General features: G+C 38.5%; 1 protein-coding gene across 6 annotated transcripts in view; it reads left to right on the top strand.

The window, feature by feature from the left end:
- Positions 1-21,102, top strand: part of kcc (solute carrier family 12 member kcc) — a 76,243-nt gene extending 55,141 nt beyond the window's left edge. For 4 of the 6 annotated variants that reach the window (XM_012365933.2, XM_067349770.1, XM_067349771.1 and 1 more), the window contains 12 exons: positions 7,851-7,948; positions 9,922-10,185; positions 10,510-10,695; positions 11,023-11,258; positions 11,411-11,604; positions 11,700-11,861; positions 12,092-13,530; positions 13,653-13,760; positions 13,907-13,960; positions 14,822-15,150; positions 15,229-15,368; positions 15,549-21,102. In XM_012365933.2, coding sequence (XP_012221356.2) covers positions 7,851-7,948; positions 9,922-10,185; positions 10,510-10,695; positions 11,023-11,258; positions 11,411-11,604; positions 11,700-11,861; positions 12,092-13,530; positions 13,653-13,760; positions 13,907-13,960; positions 14,822-15,150; positions 15,229-15,368; positions 15,549-15,640 — 3,302 coding nt within the window. In that variant the 3' untranslated portion in view covers positions 15,641-21,102. The remainder of the gene's footprint in view (positions 1-7,850; positions 7,949-9,921; positions 10,186-10,509; positions 10,696-11,022; positions 11,259-11,410; positions 11,605-11,699; positions 11,862-12,091; positions 13,531-13,652; positions 13,761-13,906; positions 13,961-14,821; positions 15,151-15,228; positions 15,369-15,548) is intronic. The other 2 variants (XM_067349767.1, XM_067349768.1) reach the window with 2 other exon arrangements.
- Positions 21,103-21,206: the final 104 nt, after the last annotated feature.

Below are 21,206 nucleotides of genomic sequence, written 5' to 3' on the forward strand. Positions count from 1 at the left end.
CGGCGGGCAATAATCGCCAGCCGCCGCCCACTCGATAAAGTGCCGTATCGCGCTGTAATTGCTATAAGTTTGAAATATGAAATTCAATTCGGCCGCCGCCGTCGCCGCCTCCGCCGTAAGGCGTCCACGTCTGTTTAACTTTATTTACGAGTGTCGCGGGAAATAAAATTTATGAAATCGAAACGTGACTGAACGTACGCTCGTAATTCCATGGAGGCTTTTCCGTGTCGCGCAAAATTTTTCATGAAAAATGGAGATGTGCGTGTAAAAGTTGAGGTGTTTGTGGTCTTTTGTGGAGCCGCCTTCCGAGTTGGAGATTATTTTTTCTTTTCTTCCTTTTGAATTATAAAATATAAATATAAATGTAAATATTCGCAGCTGCTCCAATTTACCTAATTGACAATTTTATGAAAGGTAATATTTTTATATTTTATTAAAGCTCACGAAAAAGCATAGAATAAATTAGCGAAAGGTGAATGACGCTCTCGGAATATCTAACGAACACAATTATGCGGATTCACAAGTATCGAGAGAATACCGTTTCTCGGAAAGAAGTTACACAATATGTCGTCTTTAATTAACGTTGCTAGTTAAAATTCTCGATGTTCATTAGCCTGATTTCCCTCGTTTGGAGTGTCTAGTTCGATTCGATCTTGCTCATTGATGCATGCGTAATTACGTGCCAGTTCAGTTGTTGGCGATGAACATTGAATCTCCGCTTGCAGATCATTTTATATGCGAAGAAAATATCTCTTTCATGAGAATTCAGAGACACAAGATTTCATTTAATACGAAGCGAACTGATATAACTATTCGAAAAATATATCATAAAAATATATCACGCGTTATTGTGTATACAGACATCACACAGCTTTGAAAGCAGTTGATGGAAATAATCGAATGAATAAATGCACAGCCTTGTGCACTTTCCTTTTAGATAAAGTGCAACGTCGTGTATAAGAGAGACGAGATAATGCCGGTATTTTATGGTATTTTAATGGAAATACGATAACATCGATACGGGGTATTTTCCGAGATAAAAGACACGCGATCTAGTGTATTATTTTACGTAGAAGAACGATCCTATCACACCGGCGACGTAAACCGATCTGTCTTTACCAGACACCGTCGTCTCGTCGGTGCTTCCGAGCCGTTAATTTTCACAGCGAGCGCAAAGAGCGAATCGCAGTTTCGATCTGCGTCGCGATGCATCATTTTGAGATCGATTACAAAGCCAGTAAAGCAATCTCTTTATTAGAAAAGTTATGTTATTATTAGGAAAGTTGCGTTAGGAAAATAAAATTAGTATACTCTTGAAGAATATTTAATCAATATTTAATATGTACTACGTCGTGATAAAGAAATTAATTAATTTTTATTAAAATTGATTAAATTCTTAATTGTTTAAAAATTTCACATTTATAATAGAAATAATATTCCGCACCCTCCACAAGACAAGCGACACAAAAATATAAAATTCTTCAGGAGAAACAAAAGAAAATTGCGTTAATAATAACGTTTTCTATTAATAATATTATGGATAAATTTTCATCTCAAATTCTGTCGTAAATTAATTTAAATCGTTTGAAGCAAGCTTGATTTTACGGAAAATAATTTTACTTGTCTATGCTTGGTTAAACAATTTAATTAATTTTAAATAAACAATTTTAATAATTAATTTTTAAATGAATTATTTTAAACAATATTAAACATAGCGGAAAGTATTTGAATTCAACTTGTATCATTTTTCCTGAGTGAAAACCGATGTATTTAGAATACAATCCGCACATAATACGAAATTCAAAAAAATTTCGACTTGTGTGCACTTTTCTTGCGGGGATGCGATGTGTCAAATCACGTCATATTACAATTAAATTATCAATTATTAATTTTATAAATAAATAGCAACTTTATTTGATAAAAAATCTCTATATTACGATATCATATGTGTGTCAACCATCACAAAAACACTGAAGAAATCACAATAAAATTTTTGAACGTTACTATTAATGTGAAAATATATATAGAAAAGCAGAAATATTGTAAGTTATATAAAGATCATGTTGTGTTTGAAGGATTACATTGTGCGAAGGGGATAAATCACAAACGAATGAAGAACACGGTCTTATATAATGCAACCGCCAGTTGAGCAACTCTTTGAGAATGATGATCGTCTTGTGTCGGGACTGCATTCGACGTTGCCGAACAATTGAAGTCCGGTTCTCGTTAATTCCCGTCACGAGATTGGTCCAAAACCTGCCAGCGTTTGGGAAATGCCGCGCGTGCGAGTACAAAGCACAGTTTCTATTTTCTCGGCACGATACTCGCGTCCCGCTCCAGTTGCTTATGCCGCTTTCTTACCGAGCTATATCTTTCTCCTCTCACCACGAGCTGCTCCACTTTTGCGACTGTTAAGTATCACCATTTTCCGCGTCTATCCCTACAGTTATTAACCTATTTGCTGCAAAGTTCCAACGTTTAGAAGTCAAATATTCGCGAGACTTTTTATTAACGTTCTGTATATTTCAAATTTGTATTAAAATTTTTAATTTTTAAATTTGTATTAAAATATCCAACGAAATTTCACGAAAAATCTGTTATTAATCCTTTACATATTTTTTTTAATAAAAAGATTTGTCTTGTTGAAAAGGTCAGTTGTTAATTAGTTGCTGTCAGTTTTGGGAACTTGTTAAAGAATATGATTAAGATTATGATTGTGTTAGTCAGATTCTGACATAAAGTACCGAGATTCTAATTGGAACATGCGATGTTCTTTTATTGGCGTTTCATAAATTTTTTGCTACACAGAAAATTTTCATAAAGCGGTTTGCAAGACTTATAAATCGACGATAATGGGTTATCAAACGAGAAGTCTGATATTGACAATTGGAAGGTTTATAGTCTTCCGGGTTTTACGGTTCATCGTTTGTTCGCGCGGTCTGCAAGTTACAGCCCCATCAATGACGTATTACGATTATCATTATCCAGCAGAGGAGGATCGGCTCGCGCTTACGACCGCATTGTAGAACATTACATTATGGTTCGTGCAATTCTTACTCTGTTTGTCCTCAATTATCAGAATCGATTATAGGAATAATCGGACGCTTAATTCGACATCTATCCTCTCACGCCCGTGTTACACGGGCGCTTGTACGAGCGTGACGCATAGAGGCGTGTAAATGACACACTCGGTCATAATTATTCGCTCGTGTAAACGCGGGTGCGGATCCGGAAAACATAGCGTATAATCGGAAAATATTTGACACATCTCATGCACATCTGTGCGGAATTATTACACAGATAACGACAACATTTCCAACGTTGAACAAGCCCCGATATTTTCCAAGATACGGGGAGTTGAATAGAATTTTATACGGTCATTGTGATGTAGTTTGTAGGATCTGTTCTCCCGTGATAGATGATAAAACTCTCTCGTGTAGGATATCGTATATAAGAACCTTCAGGAAATATTCCCGAAAGAGAACTCCATTTTTCGTGACAGGACTATCGCGACTTTCGCTCGTGATGGCGCGCAGCATCCGTCAAAGAAATGCAGTTCGATTGAAGACACGTGTGCTTATTCGCGATATATTTCTCCTTATCGCGTTTGCCCGTGGAAAAACGACGTTTTTCTCGTTTCTTCATTTCTTTCTCTCTCTCTCTCTCTCTCTCTCTCTCTCTCTCGCTCGTTCTCCCGCTTTGACTATCGTACCGGAAAATCCTTTAACGTCAAAGTACCACGCGCGTTCCGAACTTCTTTTTTATCAAACCAACCAACTTTTTTTTATCATGCAAAGGTTGCTCGTAATAATTAAAAATTAATGCAGCCACGCATTAAACTTTATGTTCCCGTCTCTCTTGCGAATAAAAGAAATTTCCCATTTTATTCCCGTGCGGATAAAAAGCTCTTAAGTAGGTTAAAGAACGGCGTATGCGGAATTAATCCGATTTCAAGTATCAACATTGTATATGCATATCGTCGACGCTTATTCCTTTCACTTTTCACGAATTTCAATATGAATTTCGCGTTGCCGCACGCGTAAAACACATTCGTGCAAAAAGGCTTTCTCTACTACTAACTTTTTGAAATATTGAGATTCGATTCCGATATATATATCGGATAACGATATGGAGCCTTAATATATCATTCCCGTATTAATATCGACATTTGAATGGCCTAGGTGCCAGAACCGCAATTTCCAATATTCCATTTTAAATAACGAAAATGCGAGATTTTTCGGCTCCCACTCGCTCAAGTGCCAAAAATATTAGGTAGTGTGGATATTAGGCAATTTTTAAAAAAATTTTTAAAAGATAAATTGAAATAAATTGGAATGTTAGAAATTAAATTCAGGCGATTGCTCGTCGGTCGGTCGGTCGTCTATTTTTCCTCTCGATGCTCGTTTCCGGCACTGCGACGCGCCGTGCCTTTATAAAGAGGCAAACCGTGAAAACGATTCGCGGCATTCCGCGCGCGTCGAAATCTCTCTTGTCTCTCGATCACGTCGCTCTCGCGGGGAATGGATTCCGGAGATCACTGGACCGCGCGGTGAGAGAGTCTGACAGCTGCCGCTGCCGGCGGCGGAATTATCCTGAGAATCGTTATGCGGCGCGGAATTTGTGAACAAAATGCGGTTTCCTGCGACGTCGTAAACCCAACATCGTGGGCGGAGGAAGTAGGCGAGAAAGGATGATGGAAAGTTCGCGGTCCACGAAGGCCCGTGATGAAGAGATCAACGTGACGCGGCGGTAGACAACAGCCGAGAGGCATACCGACAACAGTCGAGACACACAGGCTCCCGACTTTTCCCCTCGGATGCGTCCTGTGCATTGTATTATCTGCTTCCCTGCCGCATCTACTATATCTACTTGTCTTTACACGCGCGCGGAAAAGCCTTGGCATTGCATTCGCACGCGAAACTGTCGACCTACTTCGCGCCGTCGCCGTTGCTCGTCCTTCTACCGTCTCTACATTTTTCCGTTACATTGCACCGCCGATAAAACTAGCGGAAATCACGCGGGATAAAGTGAGATAATTCAGATCACGGATGGGACAATGCGTTTCTAATGATAAATTTGTTCGACGATAAAGCCGCTGTGAAATCGTTAAAGGCGACGATTATTCCCTTTAATGGTCGTTAACAAGTGGCATTCAACTTTTATCGTCCTTTTATAATTTCTGTTTTTTTTTTTTTTTTTTTTTGTTACATTACGTCGCTGATTCTTTCAGTATAAATAGCGAATCTCTAGTGTTAAATAAAATATGACAATTAAGATTGTAGATGGAATAATCGTTTCTTCTAATGATAAAATTATTTTATTGAATAGAGTAATTACAAGTTAAGAAAAACGAGCGCTTATTTGAAGGACTTTAATAATATTTAATTACTTTTATTTTAATTAAATAGTTTAATTTTATTTTAACTTTAACTTTAAATATTTATATGATGGCCAGTTGAATGTTAAACTTTATAGCAAAACGAGTATAAAAATGCTAATAAAATGAAATAAATTTAATGAAATTTTATTAGTGAATAATTGCATTACTAATTATCTGAAATTTTATTTACGTTTATCCTTAAGTTTGCTATATAATTCACAATAGATTTTGAAATAAAGATATTTATGTGATAAAAACGTTTAAAGAGTCAGAGTACACGAAAATATATTATTGATATATATTTTTTGTATATTTATGTAATATGATTTTTTAAATGTTTTTTTTTGTATTACACAGCACATAAATTTATAGAAGTAATCGATTTCGTTCGCAAATTATTGATTGTCTAAAGTGAGTTTAATGGAGTTACACTTTTGATACAGGTAAGATTGTAATCATACTAAGTAATTCAATTTCTCAGCCATTAGGCGCGCGCGTCTGCGCTATAAATATATTTCTATGCATCTATATTTCCGACGTCGAGATATAGGTATGTGAAATATTGAACGGCAGATTTCACAGAATTATCACTTAATTCGCAGAAGCAACGGACGATCCATATATCGGTAAAACTGCGGGCTATAAATACGTCGTCCGAGAGCTATTGTCTTGTTTACGTTCGTCGCACGCGTAATGTCCGTCGCGTAATCCGGCGGCGTTATTCGTACGATGCAATTTATTCGCCATGTGGGAAGATTACGAGCGAAATTTGCGGCTCCAATATGTCGCACTAAAGCTTCTTAAGTAGACAAGGACAAGAAGAGTCTTTTCTCATGATTACCAAGTAGCGCACCCGCCTCCGTCTCGTCGATGACATAAGAATGGTTGCATAATCCGCTTCGCACCATGCTCTCAACCTTTTTTCGTCCACTCTTTCAGCTTCGTCCTGATGATCATCCTTTCACATTTTTACATTAACGAGCAAGCACATAGTTTGCTTAAATTTCATACATTAAATCTTATTGATGTGCATTAAATTCTTCATGTATAAAAGGAAGATTTATATTTTTGTTTGTTACGAAATTTGCAAGATACCTTTTATATGCTCTTTTAGTAACTTTCTAATATTTTAATAATTGTATTTTAATTATAAAATTATTATTCTGAAAGAAATATATTTCACTAGATTTTATTCGCAGTTGAAAATATTCGCGACAATCTCTCATTTTTATGACTCATAAATCGAATATACAGACACACAATTTTCTTTTAAAGACAGAATCAACTGTGAGGAACAATCAATCAGTCAACAAAGTACAGCAAATTCCGCATTCGAGTACTGCGGCTTGGTTCGAGTCGGATAAGAAATATCTCCCCGTTAAAATGAACGTCTTGATGGAATACCTAGGGAGGGCCGAGATTCGCTGAGATAGACAAATGGACCGGCAGGCCGGAGCTCTCCTCGCGAGACCGATTCTGAATTCGCGTTGATAAAAATTCTGTCAGGTCGATTAACGATCGTACGTGCCAGTTGGACCGCTGCCATTTGTATCGCGGGGATATCTACTACATGTATGTTGGAAGTTAGTTCTCTAACGGCGTCGTAATGTCGTTAGATCTTCGCCAATCGCACACACCCGTTTCTTTAAGAAATACGTGGGAGGAAAACGAAGTGAAGGAAAAATAAAGTGCAGCCGACTAACGCAAGCGAAGGCATAATGGAATATAATTTTTTTCTAACTTTAATTGTTGAACGCAAAAAAAAAGTTTAAGAGTTGATGTTCCGTAATTGCGCAATTAATGAAAAATTCATGAAAATTTTTATATTATCAATTTATGTTAGATACTCAGACGATTATGTATTTAATGTGTTCTCACGCGATGTGTTTGTCAGAGCGTGAAAATTAATATCCCAACGGAGTCCGTTTATGCGTCGCGAGCATAAAACTGCTCTGATAGTTAATATTTAATAATCACAAAAGTAACCGTGATGTCATATAAGCCATGCGGCAGTGGGCAGTCGTAAATATTATGGCTCTCTCTAAGTACCCTGAGCTCTTAAGCATTTTATGGCTGATCTTTTTAATTAGCTTGATTGTCGCTAGAAAGTTCCGACGATGCACACTATTTGCTCTTATAAAACCAAGCGTTTATTAATGATTTAGTATTCAGTGAGTTGCGACGAATGATTACAGAAAAATATTTATTAAATTTTATGTGGAACACAAAAAAGATTAAAAAGATGGAAATATGCTAATTAATAATAGATGGGTAATTGAATTTTTCCCTCTTTTTCGTAAATAATCTGTCAGTCTTCTCGAGACCATCGTTAATGTGCCCTTTATAGCGAACACTTTAAAGTATATTTTCTCGGCGATACTTAAAAGATATAATTTCTCCTTCGTTCTGGAAACTTTACGCCCAGACAAAACGACGAGTAATTAATTACACGTTCTTTTCGTGCTTCCAGGCGATGGAGGCGGCGCCGGCGGAGATGGCGATCCTATCGTCGGCAGCACCAATTCCGAGAAGAAGTCAGGATATGAGACCAATCTGTATCTCTACAGTGTAAGTGTACAATGAGAGTCTGACTTTTAAATGCATTCATTTAAGTTAAGGAAATCGATGCAACTTTGCTGGAAAAGGGAAATTTCTTATTTTATTGTGAGAGAAGGATGTAATTTAATTTACTAACTTTTAACGCCATTGATCATTAATCATTTTCTTAGTATTTTTTTTTCTAAAATTATTATTGCGCAATATTCGTTTATTTGCCAAATGTGATTATAAGGATTTTAATCCACGTAAAAAATTATGGCCACGAGTAAAATTATGGCCAGAAATTAATTATCATAAAAAGATCCCATTTTTGTTATAAAATTATAAAATTATATTTTTATACGCTTAAAGTTTTAAGCTTTTGAAATTTCTAGTTATCAGCTGCACGACGAGTGTTTCTTCATGATAATATCTTTCGTGCGCTATAAGACTGCGAAAGAAATAATATGGGATTCCGCAGCGTAACCGCGGGCTAAGCATTCTCTTCTGAATTGTCGTTTCTCGAGAACGATAGTTAAGCCGCGCACTCGGGGGTTAAGATTCTCCTTTCTTGTCCTCGTTCGCCTTCTTGGTGTTTTAACGAAGAACTCCGTTACTTTCCTAGCCGTAAGAGAGCGATCCGAGTTTCCGCCGGCCCAGTTTCCTTATCTGCGCGGCTCCGTTCAAAACTGCGAGCCATTATCGAGCTATGAATCTCGCGAAGGCGAGTATTGTAAAATACTCGAATCCGATAATTCGCTTCACGGCGACTTTAACCCTTTCCGCACCCACGTCCCGTTTCTCTTTCCGCTCGATCGAACATTCTGCGATCGAAGATAAACTTGGGAGATCAAGTAATTTTTGACAACAAAATTTGATTCCATTGATTAAAAACAATTTTATTAATAGTTATATTGACTTCGAGAAAAGTGGATGGGTACAATTTTACAACGTGGTTTGGATCTCTATTTTTGCTACATGGAATAGCAGCTATCTATTTTTGTTTACTTTACAAAGCTATCAAATTTCATAAAAATCAAAAAGCGAGATTGGAAAGGAAAGAGTGAAAATTTGTGGATTTTATTCGTTATAGCGGAATTTGGACTGTAGATTTTTGATGAAAATCGATATAAACGCTTGTCAGCAAACAACACGACGCACAAAAATAAGAGAAAAAACTAAAGAGACGCATTATACGAAAAGATTACAGATAAGATGCGTTGCAATTTTCTAAAGTAGATCGTTATACATCAAGAAATCTTTCTAGCTTCGACAGCTTTTACATTCGATGCGAAGTAATCACATATTTACTTTAAATGCAAGCGAAATGCGCGACGTGAAAGGCAGTTGTTGCGAAATTAAATTGACAAACGCATAATGTTGTCGTAACGAGATTGCGGCGCGCGAACTTATACGTCTAACAATTTCCATAAAAGCGTCCCGATAGACAGAATCACGCGACACTTTTTCACAAAAGTTTGTCAATAAAATTGCAAATGAAGTTGTAACATCCCTTTCGGCATAATAAGAAGCTTTACACGGAAAAATATGAAGGCACAACGGGCGAGGATCAGGACGGAGCGGCTATAGAGTCAAGCGCGTGGCCTATGAGTGATAAGAGCTGATGATTGATCGAACGAATGTTAAGTCGTAAAATCATTTGGAATCCCCTATTCAGTAGTAAAAGCCTGTGCGTGATCAGACTAGAAAAAAAAAAGCGTACACGGATAAAAATAGCAAACAAATACGTGATCGTCGATAAGTAGTAGAAGTCAATACGCGATCAGACAGTAACGGACTCGTGAATAGCAAAGCTATATTCTTTGGCATTCGAGATAAAATGTATAGAGTGTTATCTCTAAAAAAACAATTATTGTTTTTTTTACGTGCATAGCTTTTTGTAAAACATGCTGATGATAAAAATCGCCCTTGGAATAAAATATGATACTTTGCTCGCGAATCTCGTGATTACACGTGATCAACGGATCGATAAACTTTCGCAGGAGGAGATGGAGGATCGGCCGCGTATCTCGACGCTGCTCAACAGCTTGGCCAGCTATACTAACACCATCCCCGCCCCGACCGACCCGGACAGCAAGTCGGCTCCGGCCGCGGGGGGTGGAGCGCGGATGGGCACCCTCATAGGTGTCTACCTGCCGTGTATTCAGAATATCTTTGGCGTGATCCTCTTTATCCGGCTGACGTGGGTGGTTGGCACGGCTGGCGCTCTTCAGGGCTTCTTCATCGTGCTCTGCTGTTGTTGCGTTGTAAGAGATTTTATACGTTATAATTATCTAAGGTTTCAGCGTATTGCGTAAAAATATAAAAAAAATAGAAATATGGGGTTTTTCAAATAAATATAATATCGTAAAAATTTGTAAAATACGAATCAAAATTTATAAATATTGGAAAGAGACGATACAAAGAGAACTGAATATTAGGAAGGAATTTTATTAGACTTTGAGTTGAGATTTTTTTGATAAAAATATCGAGACATCGTTTCCGAGTTATAAGCGGCTGAAAAGAGATAGCTTTCGAATCATTAATCTTTGGAAACGTAACCGAATTGTAAACAATTACTCTGCGCGCAGACAATGCTAACGGCGATCAGTATGAGTGCTATCGCTACCAACGGCAAGGTGCCGGCCGGCGGTTCTTACTTCATGATATCGAGAAGCTTAGGCCCGGAATTCGGCGGCGCAGTGGGTATGCTGTTTTACACCGGCACCACTTTGGCCGCCGCGATGTACATCATCGGTGCCGTGGAGATCGTCCTCGTAAGTATTAATTAATAATGTTTCGTTAATGAGCCCTTAATCAATTAGTTGCGTCATCCGAATGTATTCAATCCGAAATACAAATAAACATACAGCAGTTTTAATTGATTGACTTATCATATTTCGGATAATTATATAAAATGTAAACGAGATATAATGTCATAATATAAATAACGTGATGTTAAAAACACAATTAACATGATGTTGAAAACACAATTAACGTGATGTTGAAAACACAATTAACGCGATGTTCATTGTGAAATATTGTAACGGAAGACTTTTGCGAAGTCTTAGTAATTTGGAAGGAAACTCTCTTTTTTCGCGCAGACTTACATGGCGCCGTCACTCAGCATATTTGGCGACTTCACGAAAGACGCCAACATTATGTACAATAACTTCCGAGTGTACGGCACGATCTTGCTAATGATAATGGGTACAATTGTCTTCGTGGGCGTGAAGTTTGTGAACAAGTTCGCCACGGTTGCGCTGGCCTGCGTCATTTTGTCCATCATTGCAGTCTACGTGGGACTCTTCGTGAACATCAATGGCAACGAATCTCTGAAGTATTTAAACTATTTACATATTACTAACTTTCGTAATTTTGTGAATGCTATGTCGCAGTTATAATATGACGACGATAATATTAAATAATTACGATTATCCCGAATAAATCGAAAAAAAGTTGAATAAATGAAAATCTGGACTTGTGCTTCAGATTGTGCGTGCTTGGTAGAAGGCTGTTAAAGGACCTCAACGTCGCAACTGATTGCAATAAAAATGTTAGCGGTGTTTTACACCGGCTTTATTGCGGCAACAGCACGAGACAACAACAATGCGACCCGTATTACCTGCAGAACAATCTAACCGTCATGAATGGCATTCGCGGTTTGGCCAGCGGCGTATTCCTAGGTAAGATTGCGATTTTTCCAATTATCGCGGAATGAAAAATACCAACGAAACAAAAATACGAAATAAAAATCCGGAGTATTCTCTATTTTTCGTAGAGAACGTATGGGACAGCTACCAAGAGGAGGGTCAGTTAATCGTTTACGGAAGCGACCCGAAGGACATGGATGTTCTGTCGGGATCCAGCTTCAATCAGGTCCAAGTCGATCTCACCACGACTTTCACTATTCTCATCGGTATATTCTTCCCTTCCGTAACAGGCAAGTCGATCTTTCATTATGCAATGTTACAGTATATTTTTAGTACTTGCTTCAACAGTATATTTTTATCAATATTGCAATATTATTTTTTATTATGATAGATCTTATACTATTAATTAGCACAATACGATATTTTTACATAATACGTATATAATTACATAATATAATAATAATTACATTACTACTGATAAAATATTATTTTAATTGATCAATGACATTAATCTATCTAGGCATCATGGCGGGCTCCAATCGATCCGGCGATCTGGCGGACGCTCAGAAATCCATCCCGATCGGTACAATTTGCGCGATCCTGACCACCTCTACCGTCTACCTGTCCACCGTCTTACTCTTCGCCGGCACCGTTGACAACCTGCTACTACGCGACAAGTTTGGTCAGAGTATTGGCGGCAAGCTCGTGGTAGCGAACATGGCATGGCCGAATCAATGGGTGATTCTGATCGGTTCGTTTCTGTCCACCTTGGGCGCGGGCCTCCAATCGTTGACGGGAGCGCCGCGGCTGCTGCAAGCGATCGCCAGGGATGGCATCATTCCTTTCCTGAGCCCGTTTGCCACGAGTTCCAGCCGGGGCGAGCCCACCCGTGCCCTGGTGCTCACCGTGTTGATCTGCCAATGCGGCATCCTGCTCGGCAACGTGGACTACCTGGCGCCGCTGCTGTCCATGTTCTTCCTCATGTGCTACGGCTTCGTGAACCTCGCTTGCGCTCTGCAAACTCTGCTGCGCACGCCCAACTGGCGACCCCGCTTCAAGTACTATCACTGGAGCCTATCGTTTCTCGGCTTGGCGCTCTGCATCGCCATCATGTTCATGACTAGCTGGTACTACGCGCTGCTGGCGATGGGCATGGCCGGCTGTATCTACAAGTACATCGAGTACCGCGGCGCCGAGAAGGAATGGGGTGACGGTATTCGTGGTCTGGCGCTCTCCGCGGCCAGGTACTCGCTGCTCAGACTCGAGGAGGGCCCGCCGCACACGAAGAACTGGCGTCCGCAGATCCTGATTCTCGCCAAGCTCACCGACGACCTGGTGCCCAAGTACCGCAAACTCTTCGCTTTCGCCAACCAGCTGAAGGCCGGTAAAGGTCTCACCATCAGCGTCAGCTGTATCTCCGGCGACTACACGCAGAACTCGGGCGAGGCGCTGGCAGCCAAGCAAAGTCTCAAGAAAACCGCGACGGAGGAGAAGGTGAAGGGTTTCGTGGATGTTCTCGTGGTGAGAAACATCGTCGACGGACTGAGCTCGCTGGTACAAACCACCGGGCTCGGCGGTCTGAAGCCAAACACGGTGATACTAGGCTGGCCGTACGGCTGGAGGCAATCCGAAGAGGAGAGAACCTGGCGAGTCTTCCTGCAGACTGTCAGGAGCGTCCAGGCTGCCAAGATGGCACTGCTGGTACCCAAAGGCATAAACTTCTTCCCGGATTCCAGCGAGAAGATAATCGGCAACATCGACGTCTGGTGGATCGTGCACGACGGTGGCTTGCTGATGCTGCTGCCATTCCTGTTGAAGCAGCATCGCACTTGGAAGAACTGTAAGATGAGGATCTTCACAGTCGCGCAGATGGAGGACAACTCGATACAGATGAAGAAAGACCTGAAGAAGTTTCTTTACGACCTGAGGATTGAGGCGGAGGTTGAAATCGTCGAAATGGTAATTTAATTTCGCAGTAATTTGAACAAGCTGGACTCTGTAAAAAGTGAAATATTTTAATAGAGTGTTTGATTGAAATTATTTCGGTAAAATGAACATTACACGTCTTAATCTGTTCGCAGACGAATACCGACATCTCTGCGTACACGTACGAGCGTACCTTGATTATGGAACAGAGGAACCAGATGCTCCGTGAATTACAATTGAACAAGAAGCAATCATTAGGAGTGGTGAGTGTTGAATATGGGGTGTAAAGGGAAAATACCTGCTTACGGTATTACATATACAAACGTATACTATTATCCTACATAACAACACGGTGACGGTGTTACTGATCGGTATGTGTCTGTTTGTTGCGTGCTCGTCACGGATAAAGGTGCAGTCATTGGTGGACTTCAACGAGGTACCCGCCGAGGAAAAATTACCTCTGGTTTGTCAGAAAACCCTCGGAATTCCATGTATGCCTTTCTCCCATCATCGCTCCATTGCACCGATGATTTTATATTTCATACCCGTCTCCCACGATATCACATAACAGTCTCAGTTCTCCTCGACGATCATATGTATGAAAAATAATATCGTTAGGGAGGTAGAAACTGCCACGGGTTGCGAGTGAATTAACATCTTACAAGTATGGCGAATTAAACCCTTAGAGATTGTTGTAAACTTTAATTTAAATTAAAGTATTATCTTGAAAATGAATAATTTGCAGAGAAAACAAACGTGTGATTGTTGTGGATTTTCATTTTAAACTAAAAGTATTATCTTGTAAGTTAAAAATTCGGAAAAACAAATTTGTGTTAGACTGTTGTGGTCTGTAATTTAAACTACAAATATTATCTTAAAAATTTAAAATTTGGAAAAATAAATTTGTGAAATTGTTGTGGATTCTAATTTATTCAAGTTAAAAATATTATTTTGGGAATTTTTAATTTTCAAAAACAATTATACTGAAAGTAAATATAAAATTATACATTTATTGATCATTTCTTTGTGAATTCGAGTTTTTAACTTTTGGAATTAGAAACGAAACTGAAAAACGTTTAAATATTCCTTTATTTTATTCAACGCCCGCAGCAGTTTGCTTCTTCCTATCCATCATGACATCAGGAATTGCCCGCGCCTCAGTTTCGGCTTCATTAGCACGATCGCTTACATAAATAGCACACTGACTTGGCGGTCATAGTGCTTTGACGCTAGATTATTAGTCGCCTCTCGACTGACTGTCTTCTGCTATTCGGGATAGAATACTTGTCGCAAGCATTGCTCACTTGCATTTGCTGTGATACAGGTGCAGGCGATCGTAGATCATCATCACAATGTGGACGCCAAAATACCGACGAAGGTGAGATTCCAGGAACCGGGTAATCAGAGCACAAACGTGACCGATGACACAAAGGAGAAGCTGATGCAGGATGGCGAATCGAACAATAAGGAGGACGCTGCCGAGGAGTCGAGCGAGAAAGAAGAAGTTAAGGAGAACAAAGAAGAAGAAGCGAAGCTGATCAGTGGTTCGCCCAAGGCGGAAAATAAAGAAAATGCGGAGAAGGAAGTGAAGGAGAACAACGTGCAGGAAAATAAGAGCCAAAGTCCGGAAGTTAAGAAACCCACAATTACACCGTGAGTATTGTAGTGAGATTTTTCGTATCTCGTCTTCAACGTCGAATATTTATTCACTAATGAACGATTGTGTAATAGCGACGAGGGTGACGTGAGGCGTATGCACACCTCGTTGAAGTTGAACGAGGTGATTCGCAAAATGAGTAGCGAAGCACAGCTGGTTATTCTGAATCTTCCTGGACCACCGCGGGACACGAAGATGGAGCGTGAATCTAATTGTATCCTTTGACGATGTCACAATTTTGGTTGAAAATTTAGTTTTTATCGTAAAATTTTATTATAAAAAATTATGAAAATGAAAAAAATATGACCAATTATATATAATTTGACAAATGAGGAATATAGAATTAAGAATTAATAAGTAAATTTGTTAAACTTCCTTGACTGTTGAAAACCAGATATGGAATTCCTCGAGGTGCTCACCGAAGGCTTGGAGAGGGTACTGATGGTGCGGGGTAGCGGACGCGAAGTGATCACCATCTACTCGTGAACTGAAACGAGGAGAATCGAGGCTTCTGCCTTGCGAGAGCGGAGCTCTAGTTTACTTCTCAGTGACCTAAACGACACCACTCTAAAGAACACGCTGCTCTTGTGCCATTTTCTGCGCAGTCACTTGCGTCGCGCGCTTTGAAAGTCATTAAAGGAGGATGCTAACGACGACGGCGACGATAGCGGTCGTTTTTAACGAAAGACGAGGTTTCATCGAAGCCGATTTTTAATAGGCGGATCGCGACGACCGATCGTCATCCGATGATGAAGCCAAAAGCGACGATGTCAAAGGATAAAGTTCGTTTTAAATGAATTTCTGAATGTAGAAACACGCATGCATGTGTCAGAGTCGTGCACGATAGCGGGGACTGCTCAGATTCAAATTCGACAACCCGTCAGACTCAGTCGAGCTCGCCGGATTATCTCTTGGCACTCTTCAGATACCGCCGGTACGATAACCGTAGCTCAAAAATGCGAATCACTTTGATCCGATTCTTTGTAACTGACAGCTAAAACCACGTCTAAAAAAAAACAAAAAAAAAAAAAAACGAAAAAAGAGAGCAAAGCCATGAAAATGGTGACAAAAAAAGAAGAAAAAAATATGAGAATCAAAATTTGGTCCGAGGCTAAGGTCGAAGCATCTACGAAACCACTGCCAGACTACTTTCTAAATGCTTCGCGTTTAACCAAAGACGCGAGAGGCTCATTTTTCTACACGCATTGTCGTTACTAGGGAAAGAGTAAGAGTAGTAGGTACGTATATAATTTTACTGCTTGATAGGTGAATTTAGAGTAGCCTAGGATAGCGCTGACTTTTATTATGATTACGTATGTGTATTTGATAATAGAGAAAAGACGACGGAGCACGTCGCGAGCATTATTGCATTTTCTCCGGGACCTGAGGCCCCGCTCCTTTTTCCAATCTCGCGCGGAAATCTTTACACACGCATACATATTATATATATACACGTACACAATCAGACACGCGCGCGCGTTTGTATCGTCTTTAAGGCCTACTGATCCAAGACGCTATTACCACTTGCTAATCAATAACACCAAGTGAATTTGAATCGCGATACGAAGAGCGCAATTCGAAAGACTCAATGCCAAAACGCGTGACGGTCTTTACCGAATTTCATCGAAAGTATATATATATGTATACATATATGTATGTATAATCGAAAGATTATATGTATATATATACATATACATATATATATTATATATATATATACATAGCGTTAGCGTATAAAGTAACTCTAATCGCATTAAGTGTCGTCGTGTGCATGTCACGTTCCGCGCGTAGCCCCGTTTCCGGCCGCGCTCCATTTAGATAGGCATTACACACCTAATAGCTAGTTAATCAGCGAGCGCGAAATACACATCGGTGATGGCTTTTCTCAGTCCTTTCGGCGCCACCGAAAAATCGTCGAATTTTTAATAGATTATCGACGAGACGATAAATTAAAATCGGTGCCGATTGAAAAAATCAACTGTAATTGAATTCATCTTGATTCGTCTCTAAAATTGGTCGAGATTCAACCTAATTTTTAGATTATTGAACCAGCGATAAATTCTCTTCATCGCTGATGTAAAATGGAGAAATTAATTTTATTTGAGTCCTATAAAATGGTGAAAGTTATTTTAATTTCAGATTATTAATATTATTCGTTTCTTTATACTTCCTTGAAAGTATGACGAAAGGATTGAAGAGAAGATAACCGCGAGACTAGCGTTCGATGTAATATTTATCGATATATTACTTAATCAGTGTCCGTGAGCAAATTATATTGTGCTAAGAATTACGTGGAATTATGCACCGCGTCTTGTCAAATTTCTGCAACTAATGAAAAAATTTTTGCAACTAATGAAACGACTGACGCAAGTCGTTTCGACTATATACACAGGGCATGCCGGAACTACCGTGTCTTCATTTAGTTCACAAATGTTGAACACAAAATATTCTAAATTCAAAAAGTCGGTAATTTTTGACATAGAAATTGAAAGCTCCAAATAAATTTAAGTTTAGGAGTCTAAACGGATTAGAGAAAAGAGATACAATGTTTACCTTTTGTAATTAATTACTAATTTTCAATATTTGATGATGTTATAAAATATATAAAAAAACATACTCGATATTAAAAATTGTAATACATCGGTCTACAATGTATTGACTTTTGTTGGATTTTTATTAAGAAAAAAATCATAAGCAAAATATGAAAACGCGATAGTTCCGGTGTATCCTCATATACATATATGTACATTCACATTGTTCATTGTAAAGTGCACGCACTGTCTTGCAATACCAGTAGTTAGAAAAAAAAGAAGATAAATATAAAGAAGACGAATAACGTGACAGCATTAATTATACTATATGAAAGTGTATCGGACTAAGAACGGACGGGCGTGAAATCGATATCGCCGCCGATTCGCTAGTCTAGACAAAGAAGAATATTTACAGAGAAGAAGAGATTCCTATATATCCCACGCTAAGTCGTTTCACTTTTGTCCATGTATGCGAATTCAAATCGCGTTTACCTGAAGCGATAAGAAAGAAAGCAAGGGTCGAAGAGCATTTCACAATTTAATCCTCGACTTAATGAAGTAATCGTCGAGTTTAGCGAGATGCTCGACCAGCTCGGATATATACAAGCAATATATATCTTCATCGACTGCATCACGACAGAGTATCTGAAACACAGCTGGGTACATAGAGACTCTAATTGCGTATAGACATATTATATATATAAAATTATATTTCGTATATAATTATATATATATATATATATATATATATTAAAATTGTTATTCTCTTCCTCTCTCTCCTTATATATATATGTACATCTCTCTCGTTCACGATGTTTGCGACATTGTACTTTATAATTTTATTACGTTACTTACCGATTGCATATATTTTATGTGTACTTATCGTATTCGATAGGCATTGGCATTGCATAGTTTATACGAGACATGTTGATATTATGAGAAAGTTTATCGCGAATACAAGTCGACTGTTGCCGGATAAGTCGCCAACACACACGCTGTACATAAACATATAGTTAAAAAGAAGTAAAAGAAAGATAATCGCGTGGTTCGCCATAAAGGATTTATTAAGGAGTTATTAAAAGAGACGAATATATAAAAAAAAAAAAGAGAGAAGAAAACAAATGCGAGAAGCACCATCCGTTTCATAGATCGAACAGTATTGCAGTGTATTTCCGCTGCCGTTTTAATATTTTACTATGTCGTATTTACGTTGGATGCACAATGACCACATGCACACAAACGTTACGTACGTGTGTATATACAGAGTATATATATACATATGTATATTTGGCCGGTGAGAATGAAAATGGTGCGAGGTGGAAGTTTGCGATATCTTGGAGTCGGCCGCGCGGTCATCCGGCCACTCCACCTTTTATTTTCCCTTAGTTTGATAGTTTAGCACGACTCACACCGCTCTCATTCTATTCGGCTTATACGTGTTCTCGGCAACAGCGGAATGCGTCCGGCGTCCGCGATTTATGTTCGCTTTGAAGGAACGTTTTGGAATATTAGCGTTCCAGATATTCTTTCTCCATCATTTCCTTGTAACTGCAGCGTAGAAAATAGATCGCGAAGACTGACGCGAATCTCGAGAAGGAACACGGTAACGTTTGCGATCCCCCTGTGAAGAAACAAAAATGCGCACAAAACTTTGGCTATAAACGAATTCTCACGCATTTTGCAAAATAGAAAATAAGTTATTAAATAAAGAGTAAGATTATTTCAGACGGCGGATGAAAGATGGAAAATCGAGCCGCGTTACGATCGTTTTGTTTGTATCTATTGATCGAGAGAGAATATCTAAAAAAGAAATTACTTTTCTGTTCGTTCAACATATTCTAAGCAATGTAAAGAGAAAATATTCTTTAGAGAGAAATTTTATTTGTCAAAATTAGTTGCAGATATTTCCGTTTCACTTTCAAGATATGTATCGGAATATTCTCAAATTACAAATTTAGAGAATATTCTGATTGTCAGAGTGAAATCACTTGAATATTCGCGGAATATTCTCAACTATTCCTCTGAAAATATTGTCACTGCACATCGTTAATGTTTGAACATAAATTTTGGACGACGGAGACACTCGACTGTTACGAGCAGCATCGTAATACCTGCGGGCTTGGCATTTGTCGGGGTACAGTGCGGTGTTTGCGGCGCGTTCCCCGTTTAAAACTGGGACAGCGCTCCGGATTTAAATCACCTCTAGGCTGTGAGATGCGAGCTAAGCAGCAGACAAACTTGCTCGAAACCTCAATCATATGTGTCAAATCAAGTATAAATCTACTTTTAACGTATATCATATAACTGATTAATCCTTTTACCAAAGCTCCTAAATGAGAGGAACACACGAGTTTACTTCTCACTCCAGAATCTGTGACGACTTCTTTTGATCCTGGGACTCGAATAAAAGATATATTTATTGACTCCCGTATGGAAAGAGAAAAAAAAAAAGAATTATTGATATAGAGAAATATAAAAAAAGATGTTATATATATATATATATTAAATATACATACAGAGCGGACTCGAGGCGTCAAATGAGAATCGATAAGCGGGACGCGTCTTTGTACGAATTTGAAACAATCGTTTTCTTTAACAGCATTTTTTACGCTTAAGTACCTTGTTAAGTTTTCAATTGTATTTTTTAGGTGTACTTTACATTAAGCGAGTAAGATTTTGTAATTTACATGCTTGTGTGATTTATTTCTTTAATTCGTCGACATACTTAATTTTAATCTTAAAGCAGTATTTGAAATGTACTTAGATTCAATTGAAATCTTCATTAAGAAAAAAAACTCAATCCCAAATTCGTCGATGCATCCCTGCTACAGATCCCGCCTCTCCTGGTCCACCCTATATATACTATATGTATACAAGGTGTCTGTTTTCTCTTGACAATAATTACTGTGTAATCAAATCAAACTGAAGAAATGCGTTTGAGGAACAAATGTGAGATAATGTCATTATAAAGATATGCGATTTTAACGAGATTTAACTGGAATTATAATGTCAATACTCTATGATTTTTTCGTGCAATGTGACGAGTGAAAATTGATAATGTACGTACGTACATCCAATTTGTGTACTTAATCCACTTTTAAAGCCACTTAAAGTCTACCATTTTACGAAACGCAGTTCTCAGTTGCTTGCAACTGTCGTTAAGAGGAAGCGCGAGTGCGAGACATCTTGTATAAACATATAAGATACAAAATAATATATTTGTAGATACAGATTTTAGTCATCTGGATAGTATATAGAGTCAATACTGTGAAGAGCCTGTAACTTACCTACCTATACCCTTAGTTAATAGATGAGAATACTTGTAATTGATTTATGAAAGATGAAGTATCTGAATGACAAAATATACTGCGAGCAAATCATTAAATAAATAAATAAATGATATATCTACGACCAGAACGTGTGGATTTATTGTTCTCATTTATTGCAACATTTATTCACTGATTATGATTATATTTTATTATTATTTTATTTATATAATTATTATTCAATGTAGTATCTTT

Source organism: Linepithema humile, chromosome 2, assembly GCF_040581485.1.
Source record: "Linepithema humile isolate Giens D197 chromosome 2, Lhum_UNIL_v1.0, whole genome shotgun sequence".
Classification (NCBI taxonomy): domain Eukaryota; kingdom Metazoa; phylum Arthropoda; class Insecta; order Hymenoptera; family Formicidae; genus Linepithema; species Linepithema humile.